The sequence below is a fragment of the Lathamus discolor genome, chromosome 1, assembly GCF_037157495.1.
Source record: "Lathamus discolor isolate bLatDis1 chromosome 1, bLatDis1.hap1, whole genome shotgun sequence".
In the NCBI taxonomy this organism is placed as follows: domain Eukaryota; kingdom Metazoa; phylum Chordata; class Aves; order Psittaciformes; family Psittacidae; genus Lathamus; species Lathamus discolor.
This window is the reverse complement of record NC_088884.1, coordinates 43,706,033-43,719,220: the sequence shown is the minus strand read 5'-3', so window position 1 is coordinate 43,719,220 and position 13,188 is coordinate 43,706,033. Positions and strand designations below refer to the sequence as shown.

General features: G+C 38.6%; 1 protein-coding gene across 15 annotated transcripts in view; it reads right to left on the bottom strand.

The window, feature by feature from the left end:
• Window positions 1-10,279, bottom strand: part of PTPRQ (protein tyrosine phosphatase receptor type Q) — a 133,673-nt gene extending 123,394 nt beyond the window's left edge. For 13 of the 15 annotated variants that reach the window (XR_010610594.1, XR_010610595.1, XM_065669481.1 and 10 more), the window contains exons 1-6: window positions 9,260-9,949; window positions 6,093-6,230; window positions 5,361-5,496; window positions 3,967-4,221; window positions 3,542-3,759; window positions 170-356 (exon numbers count right to left, since the gene is read on the bottom strand). Coding sequence is in view for 13 of the 15 variants with exons in the window: in XM_065669481.1 (XP_065525553.1) it covers window positions 170-356; window positions 3,542-3,759; window positions 3,967-4,221; window positions 5,361-5,496; window positions 6,093-6,230; window positions 9,260-9,307 (982 nt within the window). In the remaining 2 variants the exon portion in view is untranslated. The other 2 variants (XM_065669496.1, XM_065669503.1) reach the window with 2 other exon arrangements.
• Window positions 10,280-13,188: the final 2,909 nt, after the last annotated feature.

The following is a 13,188-nucleotide window of genomic DNA, read 5'->3' as shown; positions in this document are numbered from 1 at the left end:
CCAGGTTGGATGGAGTCTTGGGTGACATGGTTTAGTGAAAGGTATCCCTGCCCATGGCAGGGGGGTTAGAACTAGATGATCTTAAGGTCCTTTCCAACCCTAACTACTGTGTGATGATAGAGGAAGGTTTTCAAAAATAAATGCAAAAGATTAGAAAAAAATTAGTTACATTCATATTCACAAATATATGGTAGTGGTATGTAGCAGAAAAATCCTGTGAAGAAATAGCCTGGACCAGTGGGATCTCTCTGAAGGGCATAGCAGTCAGTTTCATTTTCTGGTATCATTGACAAGGTTGAGACATCAGCCTTTAGAAGATAAGGAGATCCATCCGTCCACACAAGCTGACCTTCTTCCTAAATTGAAATGAAATATAAACCCCGTGTATTTTCACATTATATTGATGAATAAGGCTTTCTTCATTGCAAGCATATGTTCTAAATCCAAAATTCACAGTTTATACAAATTAATTCTATAGGAATGCTTTGATTAAAGTAAATATTTCAGTGTAAAATTCTAGCCCTTCTATCACAAAGATTACAAGGTTATAATATAAGCCACATCAGGCTAATGTAGAGTGTCTGATCATTACAAGCAATCTTTTAAAAATCGTTATTAATCAAATAATCTAATCATCATGGATGGATAATTTTCTAAAAATGTTATTCACATAAAAATAATTCATCAAGTAAAAAATATTAAGAAATTCAGTCTGAAAGCAAAATCAGTTTGTCTAGCCAACAAAAATACAGGCTAGATTCACAGTCCGATGAGGAAATGCTATCTTTTCCACCCTCTCCTATTTGCTGGTAGCTCAGCAGTTAGGACACTCACTCATACCTGACTCCATGATTCTAACCTCCGATGTACTTCCAGTTTGTTCAGCAGAGCTCTACAAATACTTCAAGCATTTCAATGTAGACCCCTCTAGTGGGAGACGTGTTTACACTACACTAACATATACAGGAATCTACAGGGGATTAATAAAAAAAACATTTTGTTCATGGCATCAGAGCACTCTCAGGATGCATATTAGCATAAGTGCTTCCAGCTATAACAAGTCTGTGGTCCTGCAATCTAAGTAAATACTTTAAGTACTATAATTGAGAAAAAGCAAGGTATCACTACAATTTCAAGGCTTCCATGACTTTTCCATTTTGTTAAAGATATTTCAAAGGCAGAAGGAGAGAAAATAAAAGGATTTTTTCCATTTCTCTGATAAAACAACAAAAAAAATTGTTTGTTGAGATTAAGCCAATTGAATTGAAAGAGGAAAGAAAAAAGATCAAAACACTGTGATAACTTTCATTTTCTCAAGAAGGTAAAAAAGATTTTCAACAAGATGAAATAATTCAACTTGTCTTTCAGGAGGACTTGTGTGTCTAGCCTGCTGTTTGTAAAGTACTAAGTAGCTCAATGCATATTTTTTTCTTATACTGGTCTTCCTGGGCACCAGTTAACCATACGCATGGAAAACCACAAGATACTACTATGATATAAACCTCTGTAGCAGGACTTGCAAGAGAAACCCTGGTAAACAGTCTTTGGCTACTTTTTCCTGGCTCTGAAGAACTGCAGAGAGTGTCAGGACAGACAACAGGGTATCACCAAAATGCTCTGTTCATTCTTAGCCAGTACACTGACCTACATCCCTGGGGTCCCTGCTGTCTTTCGCAAGAATGCTTATTTTCATCAAGAAGGGTTTGAATGCAAATGCAGAGCAAAACAGGGTTCAAGAGAAACTGTGAAAACACAAATGCTACAGAACTAGTCCTGCTCACAGTGCTGCTAATTTTCATCTATATTTGGCAGTTTTTCCCAAGGCTTCTGAAATCTTCTGAGTAGGTTATAGTCCCAACTTGTTTTCATAGAATATTTCAAGTCCCATAGGTAGTGGGAGAAGAAAAACTGGAAACAGAAATGTAACTCCCTAATGGTTCAAATATGAAAGAAAAAGCAAAGTACTTGAATCTTTGCTATCTTTGCTAGATTTTAAACAAGTCCTGTGATTTCTGCAGTATATCCCAACGTCTTTGAACTCCTGCGGTAAGTAGTATTTGGTACAAGTAAAGTTTGGGATTCTCGTAAGATGAGAGCAAATGAAAGCAGTGACACAAAGATTGCAACATATTCAGACAGTACTTGAACATACTAATTAAGTACAACTATTTCAGAAATAACTGCTTGAAAACCAAAGCATATTATTATCCCTTGCTACTCTTTAAACAAGGTACTCATCTAGTTCATCTGACTGCACTCCCACAAGCCTAAAAATGCACATAATGATTGAACAGTTGACAAACACAGAAAAGAGTTAATTGTCTGTGGAATTTCAGTGTAATCAGAATTTAAAAAGAAAACCCACTTCCTAGCACTCATTCCAACATGCAAAAATATTATGTTCTCATGGGACATCTATTTCTGGCAGCACCTTACAAATACTATCTTAATTCTAAAATCCCCAAACGGTTACAATTAATATGACTATGGTGTAAAAATTACAGCAACTCTAAAATCTCATGCATAAAACAGTAACATGTAAAGGCATGTATTTGGGCTAATTTATTAAGCAGAAAGGTTAGAGTGCTTCTCTAACCATAAACCTAGACAAGTTTATGTTTCCTCATTTTGCTGAGTTATCCCATTCTGACTTGTGTAGCCCCATTAAGCTATTTAACAGATTCTGCAAAAAAGAAATTTTCTGTCTATGACATTTTAACCACTTACCCTCCTGCCCTTTCAAATAACATTTACTATGCTTTTACTGTTTGTCACAGCATTTTTAATTAATTTGACAAAAAAAAAAGTATTAAATTTCAGAGTGTTTCCAAACCAAAACCCAGTGGCTTTCTCCCAGCCTTCTGACACTTACCACAAAAGAAGTTTCCACTAAGACAAATCACAGAAAGACTGGTTCCCATATTTCTGGCAGAGTGTCTCCATCTTTCTGGGAGCTTTCCCAATACCTTTATTTATCTCTATAGCTCTTCTCTGATCACACACCACACCGTGTCATTAAGTAACACCAGAGTTGGCATTAAGAGCCCTTGTACCCCAAATATGAGGAAAAGAAACTTTTTACAGGAAATACCTTGCTCTAATCCTTTCTTCTGATGCCTATCCAGCACTCAATCTGGACAGACCTTGCTAAACTCAACACTCAACACTTGAGACCTGCATCAAAACTGAGAAAGCCAACCCCAGACTTTGACAGCCATAGTTAACATACTGAAGGAAGATTTAAAATGTGGTAATGCAGCACCACCTACAGGCAAAACAACATCCCTGCGAAATACTCACAAAACAGAAAAATTAAACAGTTTATGTGCAAAATGTCCGTTTTTTCCCAGCTATGACCTGCTAAGTATTTTAAGTATTTGTAATAGGAAGAAGTAATGATTTCTTTTCTAACCACTAAAAGCTATACAAACAAATAACCAGTTTACTATGTAGCAATTTTTATTCCAAAGATTTGGGTTCTATGTATCAGAATTCTCCTGCTTCCACATACATAATAACAAAGAAGACAAAATATACTGACCTTTAGGTCATTAAGACCCATCCACAACATGATTATTTGACTAACTGTCTGGAGATAAGACAAAATAAAACCATGTTCTTCTTTACTCCCTATATCAAGAAGATGTGCCCCTCGTGAAGATGTTTCACAGATTTGTTGTGCCACCTTCCATGTCTTGCTCTCCTTACTCACTTGATAGCAGCTGCTTTGGAATGCCACCCACCCTTGCGAACACGTGCCTACAGGTGAACAAGGACAGGATAGAAACAATATTCTGTGCAATTCAGGGCAGAGGTACAGTTTAAGATTTTGTTTATCATTATAGAGACATTTTGATGATGACAGCATTTAATTAAATAACAACTGCAAATGCCCAAAATCCAGTAATTACAAATCAACACTCCTTTAAAATCCTGAGTGCAACGACAACGAACTCTAATATATACCTGTTTCAACTTGAATATCCAGTGACTGAGACACATTTACAAATTCAAGATGTAATTGTTCAAAAATAAACTTAAATGTATACAAGCTGGCAGGTGTCAAATTACTCCATACTAAGAATCCGCTGTGACTTTTTATAATCTGAGAAGTACCATTCAGTGAAACTGAAACTGAAAATTCCTTGGTCACCACGCTCCAGTTAAAAGACACTGTAGTTGCTGTCACAAATGTTTTGATGTCATTTTCTGACATTCCACCTAGTAGGCAAAGAAAAAAGAAAAATACTGTCTTTACCACAAGGGGATAATTACCTCAAAGTACTACTGCATCAATATTTAGGTTTTTTCCTTTAAGAAGTGATGAGGGCACCACACAGTAGGGAAAGAAAGGTAGCATCAAAACAAAGAACGTCTTACTAAGCCATTAAGAAAGCCATACTCTTCTTCACTATCATGTTATGTAAACTTATGTCTGAAGCAACCAGAAATAAAAGTTCACAGTTTAAGAAGTGTTTAACTGAGAAAGTACACACTTTGCTAGAATATCAATTAAGTAATATACATCAAGTGCATAACACAATAATTGCATAACCAAAAATTATTTCCTATAGCTTGCTGAACATGCTTTCAGCATGTTTTCATTGATATGAAACAAGCTTTCATGTCAACGGCTGCTGCAGTATTTTCAGCTTGCTATGTATTTTTCTCAGTGATGTTATTTGTATTCAGCTCTTCATCTGTATTCCAAAGTTAGTATGAGTGTATAATGTGTACAAAGGTAATGATATAAACTATTTTAAAGCAATTAACACAATTAAGCTAGAAAGCACTCTCATTCTAGTAATCAGTGAGACTTGTGGTTCTGAACAGATTTACAGCTATAAATGATGTGTATTTTAGTTCCAGTGGCTAGACCCACAAACTCTTATACTAAAAGGCTGTCCCAGTTACTCAGAGTACTAAGATCCTCTAGCTACTCATTAATCTTTTTTAAAGAGGGACTGTCACAAGGTAGAAACAAAAATATTTAATATGTTCAATTTATATAAGAGAAGCGATCACAACCCTATATTGACATGAAATTGCTAGGCTTTAAGTAACTTTCTCCATTGTCCTCTTCCATAAATCTCTTCTGTTAGAATTGCTGTAGTATAGCAAAGCCTGTAACATTTAAAAATCTCAAGAACTTTTACATCAGTCCGATATTGCAGAATTCTTACACTAACCAAATGAGTTATATAAAATGATAGCTTTTACTCCTCGTTGTTGAAAACATACATTGATGTGAAGTTCCTAAATACATGAGTAAATGCAGGATTTCAATTCCTACTTCTTTCATCTTCAGTATTAGACTAACTATAATGATACCAAAATACTTTTTGTGCTACTCTACTTACGTGTCTTAAATGATTTTACACTTAAGATTCGGCCATTTTTTAGGGATTCTATTGTAATATCATACTTCTTATTTTCCTCAAGCAGAACTGTAGTACTGACAGGTTTCTGTTCATCTTTAGAAATGTTTCTTACATTCTGCAAGTTAAAAGAATTTCTGGATATAGTGAAAGTAATAAAAATGCAATTCGTAAATGATGTATGAAGCTTTTAGAAGGGTAGCTTATATTGCAGCATGTCAAACTTAAGGCTGCAGTTAAACTGCAAAATACCCAATGCATTTAAGCCAAAACCTTTTAGAAATCAAACTATTAATAAACACCTTCATATTAAAACACACATATTTTCTTTTAAGGTCCAGAATATCCTGGGCTCAAAATAAGAATAGCGACCTCCCACAGAGACCTGGGGGTAGTGTTTGTGCCTCTCCTGGAGAAGTCAGACTCCTCCTTCAAACAATAGTACCTCAAAGAACTTGCATATTCTTTATTTGAACATATGACTATCAACCATTCAACCACACTCAAGTCTTTTCAGTCCCAATGGCTTCAACAGGACTCTGCAAGAGTGCATATAAATTACATGAATTACAGAATTCAGTGTAATTTTTCCAAACCTTCTATTTGCTATTTTACATTATATTTTTATAAACAAACACACAATGCTATTAACTACAGATACCTACAACTTAAGTACATATGGAACTGCTTATCCCTTAGATTAACAAAATTTACTTTTTGACTGAAAGCATCTGCTCGCTGGTATGTTACAATATAATAATCTGGATCCTCTCCTTTGGGCAATTCAGTCCATTCCATCAAAATTGTTCTAGCAGGCTTTTTCATTTGGCCACAGTCTAGACTCTCTGAACCCTGTAACAGAAACATACATGAATGAGTGTAGTAGACAATACAGAAAATGTACCTCAATTAAACAATTAAATAACTGCTTTTACCTAGAACTTGTCAGCTAGCAACAGTTCCTGTATGAACCAGCATCACCAGCCCTACTGTGTGACACACAGAGGCTTCATAATTCCTACAAGTTCTGCAGGTACAGGTTCTAGTCTACTTTTCTCTCTCTCCAGACGTAGCCAAACTATGTCAGTTTACCCAAATATGCCCTACTAGGAAAAGAGAAGTCTGTTGTCATTTTAGACAAGAGGTCAGAGATTTCACTTGCAATGTATGAATTGCAAGCACAGCAGTCAGTTGGAAGCTTGAGGTCTCAGTCCTGTTCTCACATTACACAGTAAGAACTCTAGTGGTATAACTTTCACAGCTTCCCAAGAAACAGCAGCATTCAAGAGGTAAAGAAATAATTTACTGAACACCTCCCTACCAATCCAATTTAGGCATGGCAGTACAAGGTTTGTTCAGCGTTTCAACTTCTTACAGAGATCAGTTTATTGTAGACACAAGTCTTACGTAGTTTAGACATATTTTTGACAGTACCTCTGTAATAACTACCTGCCTTTGAAGGACTTTGGTTTAGCTCTTTAGAGAAGCAGGCTCCTTCTGTGTTTGAATTTCATTTTGGAACAGAAACTCACAGGCTGCTTTTATTTAACAGGATATAAATCTGAATCAGCTCTAAAATTCAGAGAAATTGGGGCATGTGATGCCAATCCCTACTATGTAACATTTCTTAAAAGACTGCAGTTCTTCCTTTTAAGTTCTAGTTTGATTTCCTGTATAAAATCAGATGACAAATAAATACCATCATTCAGCAATGAACTCAAAATGTAGTTCAAAAAAACACCCAAAAGTCAAATAAGGACACTAGTAGATTAAAATAAAAATTAGGACTTTTATCATTATATTACTTGGTGTTGTCCTGTAAAGCAATCTACCACACACCAAAACCCTCCAAACAAACAAAACACCATAAAACGCAAAACCACTCTGGAGTTCTGTTTGGTTTCAGGTAACTTCCTTTAACTAATACCAAAATAATGTAACTATAAATCTGCCAAGATCTTATGTTTAAAGTTTAGATAATACTTTAAAAAGTGTAAACTTTATAAAGTTTATAAAGCTTTTAACCTCTATATCCATTTATAATAAGGTACATACAACCTCTTGGAAGTCTCTGAACTGAAATACCAGACAAATATGGATGTCATACACAAAAGTGTTTAAGGAGCACTTATCCAGGAAAAGTAGCAGGCTTTTAGCTAACGGGTATATAGCTGGTTTGTGCTCTCCAAGAAACAGTCTAAAGGATAGGAAAATGTCCTTTTAAAGAGAATTAAAAAGTGTATTTGCAGTAATTGAATTAACGACTTCCACCATCAGCATTACTATATGCCATCTTACTGTACATAAATACATACTCCTAGAAGTAAAAACAAGAACTAAATCTGCAAGTGTATACAGAAAATTCACTATACTTAGAGAGGGATTTATAATGTTCCTTTTTGCTGTCAGCACCTTGTCACTACCTTATCCAAAGACTGCAGCTATTTTAAATAAATGAATAAATAAATAACTGACTACAAAGAGCTAGGATTCAAATCTGTCTGCAGGCTAGCTACACAAGTAGCCAGGGGACCTAACAACAAACACTTACTGACTTCTGCTATCAATTACTTCTCAACATACAACTCAAGCAGGCTTCTCAGGCTGAAGAAGAGACAGGAGAAATACAAGAGGTCTACAAAATCTTTAGTAGCCAGAAGTGAGTATAGACTGAGTTTTTCACTTTCTCTTCAAGTAAAAGAACTAAGAAGGATGAAACGTAGCCGGTATGCTCAAATTCAAAGCAAACAAAAAGAGTCAGTTTTTCACAAAATAAACAGTTTATCTGACAAAGCCTAAAATGAGCCCATTAAAAGTTTCACTAGGCTTCAGAAAAGGCCAGACCAGTTCACAGAAGAGAACTACATAAGCTCACAAAACGCACTGCTGCTACATCCATCTCAAGAAGTCCTATGCTAGAAATGGTGAGAAACTAACACAGTATTTTTACAGTCCTCCCCAAAGATGTGCTTTTTGCCACCTTTGGAGGAATGATACGGAACTCACTTAAGTTTTTACTTCACCCCATTCCACCACCCTAAAGAGCCAGGCCCTCTCTACTACTCTGCAACTCTCAGGAAACTCCCCTAACTAAGGCAAATCACAGACCGCTGCATGGTGGCTTCCACAAAATGCACTTGTTCTCAAGGTCAAAATTGGCCAGTACAACCAGACACTATCTGGATATTCTTAAGGAATATACCAGGAGGCTGGGTACCCCAGCAGCATTTCATCACTCCAAAATCCATGGCTCTCTTCTCTAAACGAAGGGAGTGGTATTTGTACAAGTAACTGACAGAGCTTTTAAGTCACCTTTGCTGCAAAGCCCATCAAGTGACCTTTAAAATAAAGGTTACACATACAAAAACTAAATATAGATAGGGAAAAATTAAGCAGAAAAATACACGTAGTTCCTATGTTATGTGGTTCTTTCAATTAACAGTCAAATTAAACACAAAGGGCTAACATACAAATGGCAGTTTTGGATGAGAAGTACACTTGGCTAAAGGTATAGCCAGAGTACACTCCTGGGTCCCAGAATGACTCTGAATTGCCACCACCACCATGCATGTCAGCAGTGTCCAAAAAGTGATACAAGTGATACAGCAATACAAGCTATCTTGGGACTTAACAGATGCTGCGATTTCTTACATCTTCAAGGGAACAACATTAAACCAGAAGCAGCAAACAATAAAGCAGATTCAGGATCTAAAAAGAGCTTCCAACAATTTTAGTAAGACAGAGAATGCTCAGCAGCAATAACTGAGAGCTCCCTGTGACTGCTAGAATGACAAAGCAGCAGCCCAAATCACAAACCACTGAATTTTTAACATTCAAATAGAATACCTATCCACCCTCAGAAAAGGGAGCATTTTTCTTACCTTGAAGAAGTATTTCAATAAAAGCAAGAAAACAATTGCTTGATCCATAAAGAAACACTGTATAGTCCCAGTGATACTTAGCTGTTTGAATCACAGCTTCAAATCAAAATCATGCCAGAAGATCTAAGACATGAGAAAAACTAACATGTATTTATAATTCACACAGACAGAGCAGCAGCCAATGGTGCACCCGAGGTTTGTGTCTTTGCTCTGGCCCTGCCTCTTCCCAGGCCTCATATAAAGTTTCCCAACATCAGCAGAAGGCATCCTTACTGAGCTGTGGCTGTGCCTGTTGTTCATTACTCAGTTAAAACCTTTTTGGTGTAAGAGAAAAAGCCAGGGGTTTTGAAGTTTTACTAGGTGGAAATTCATTGGAATTAGTGTAAACCCTTGCACTCTCCTCGAGAGGCTCTAGTTGTTTTCCACGGTACACATCTCTAGTGAGATGCCCCTTTGTCAGTGCTCAAAATATGCCTGGTAACATCATCTACAGCGGCAGAACCCACTGACAGGTCTTGCTAGTATCTCCATGAGGAATGAACAGAGTCAGTTTATGTTAATTTCTGTTGTATTTGCTCATCGAAACCATGTGCACACCAGGAACTGCAAGAGCAAGTCTAAAACTGCTTACAGAAAATACAAAATCCTACTCCCTTCAATGTAAAAGCAGAGCCTATAAATCCCCTAACTACAACACCTACTTACTGGAGGGCTTACTACATTTCTAGTAGGTAACTACAGCACGTAACTGCCGGTAGAATTCCTTACAGCACCAAGAAGACCTGGGCATTAACCACGAATGAGGAACCGCCACCGCCGCTTGCTTCCGACGGTTCACACACATACACCCCATAGGACGACGGCCCTCGAGCCGGGAGGCCCTGGGGAAGCCCAGAGCCCAGCAGGCCGAAGCAGGACGGCAGCCGCTATCACCGTCTGTAAGCCGCATTGCGGGCCCTCCCATAAAGCGAGAGGCCGCTATCCTGCCCCGGAACCGGCAGACACCGCACTGCGGCTGGGCAGCACCTCCGCTCCGGCCGCCTTCCTCTCCCTACTCGCTTTCTCTGCCCGGAGGGAGGGTGGAGCCGGGAACGGGGAGCAGCGTGTTCCTTAGGCAGCGGGGAGCACCGTGTGGCGGGGCCTTAACTGCCGGGCCTTGTGTCCCCTCATGACCAGCGGAGCTGCCGCGGCGGTTCGAACCGGGACAGTTCCGTTTACGTCCCGCTTTCTGAGGCGCAGCTCCGCTCCCCAGGCCTCCCGGCCCGGAGGCGGAAGGGTCTGCGGGGAAGCGGGGGCGGCAGCGCAGTAATGCGCTTGTGCTGTCCGCTGTGAAGCCACGCTGCGGAGCTAAGAGCTTGCGAGCGGCTGCTGTAACTATCAAGAACAGAAGAAAGCTGTGCCCGTTCAGCTGTTTTACAGGGTAGATATACTGTTTATTTCCAGAGCAGTTTGTGATCACCGAGCACAAAGGGAGGCTTTATTAATGGGGCGGTTTTCAGGACAACTGTGGGAGGCATTTCTCTTTTGATCTCATTAAATTAAGTGTGCATGGCACATTCCACCTTAATCAAAAGAACACTCCCAAAACATAACTCCTTCTTTTTACTCAGCAGTTCTCACGATATTTAACATTGTTCGCTGTTCGTTTTCTCCAGAATGCAGCATCAGTACAGAACAAGCTCTTCACATTGACATGTTGTTCATACAAAACCTTCTTGTGAAAGAAGAAACTACATACATGGGGTTTTTTTAGACTATCTCCTTTGAGTGAGATTCTCAAATCTCTGATCTTAGAGCATCTTTCACCACTGATTTGGATAGACGTACGACCACCTAAAAGGTCTATAGAATTACTTGTCAAAATAGGCAAAAAAGGCGGTTTGAAAATGGTCAGTATGTGCCTGCCAAGGACTAGGCAATGAATCATTTGCAGTTGCTGGAGTTCATGGTTCATCAGCTCAGAATATGCCCTTCCACCCTAAACTGTGGTGACTTGTTAATGACAATGGCCTGATAATTTTTTGAGTTTCCTTGTGCTTTAGGCAGCTTGCACATTCCATTTGGCATTTAAAGAAAGCTTAGAGAAAACTTGGTACACAGTGTTACGTACAGACCCTCTCGACCATCACCTTTCCTCAGTGAAAGCCTTTCTTCTTTTGCATTAATGTTAAATGCTAAAGTCTGTCCCTTGAAAGACTTTTTACATTCACTTTCTGAATGTTCAGTGAAAATATATTCCCAGAATGGCTGGGAGTGTGACAACCAACCTAATCTGGGAAATGCAGTACCAATATCCCACTGTAATGGTAAAAAAATTTCTGCTGATGGTTTTGGCCTTCTGCTGCTCCTCCATGATTGCTATATTGCTACGGTTACATGTGACCACTCATTTATGTTTTGTTCCCTGGAATAGAACACATGACTTTGGGATTTTCTGTAGGATATGCACCCGTACATGATCACACCAGCAGTACAACCTCAAGGTAAACCCTGGGAAAGGATCTCATGAGACAGAGCTTGAAAAAAATTAGCTCAAGTCAATGTTTCCCACTGCCACAACATTCCTGATGGGTGCCCACACATGTATTTGGCATGAAGTTTTTACACAAAAGTGAACTTCTACAATATTTAGACATTGGATTTGTCCTTTAAATCCTTATAAAAGGAGAAATGGAAGAAAAAGAGATAGAGATGGAAAGAACTATAGTATAAATGGTGCAAATGTATTAAGTTCTACTTTGATATTTAGTATACAGATTCGGCTAGCTAAAAATGAGACTGTTAGCTGCTTGTATAGCTATACTCTAGGCCTTGGATTTTATTAATGAAAACACACAGTAAATGACTTAAACCCAATATTTAAAAACATGCCTCAAATTGTAATTGCATACTGGGACAAAAATTGGTCTTAACAAATGGCTGGGTAATAAGGCAATGGAATTATAGAAGTCAAATAAGTAATATGGTGAAAGCCTTACTGTGGTACAGAGGCGTATTCAGTTACAGTCTAAGTATAGAGATATATTTACATTATTCCCTAAAAATCTGCATAGTTTTATGGGTAAGCGTTTGTTCTGAGGAATTCCTTTTGCAAGCACAAGTAGGAGAACCAAGCAGTGGAAATGTAGGAATGAAGGACAGGTGGAACCAGGTATAGATGGGGGAACTGGCAGGGCTCGGCAGACTGGAGCGTAAGGCAAGTATGTGGCTGTGCACACAGCTTCTCCCTAGTTCCTTGCCTTTTCCAGTGGCAGCGTGGGAGTTTGAGGGAGGCATGCATTCCCAGCCTTTTTTATTCAGAGGAGCAGAACTTATGTGAGTGGGGGTAGAAGGGAGGGAACTCTGTGGGTATTGAAGCTCTTTCAGTCAATAATGAGCAAACTAATTAATTTTGGTATTTAACTAGTTTAGTTTGAGTTGGATCAGCTTTCCAAAGCAGCTCACAGGGTGCCTGCCCAAACGGTTACACACAGTTCAAGCCTGGGGGTTGAGGCAGGAATGCACCATTGAAGAGAGATGAAGAAACCAAAGCAGAACCACAAACTGCATCTACGTTTAAGTTGCAAATGGAAAAAACATTTGGAGCAGAACAGTCCTGCCACACTACAGTTCGATTGAAACCTTCTCTCTGTTGCAGAGGCCCTGCGGGCTAGTTCAGATTCTGTAAAACATACCACGTCATGCCAGTGTCACCTTCATGCAGGTGATGGGGGTGGGATGGCTGTCCAGAAAATGGTTCCCAAAGTTTAACAGATGTTTGCTTTCTGACAAAGGCCAAAGCAGTCTGAATTTGAAGTTTAATTGTAAAATGAAAAGCCATCTTATACCATATCCAGCTCCACTGAAAATGTGAGATTTTGCTGTAGATTTCAAGGAGGACGCTGACGCAATTATATCCTGCTGATTGTTGCACTTAAAAATAAAAATTC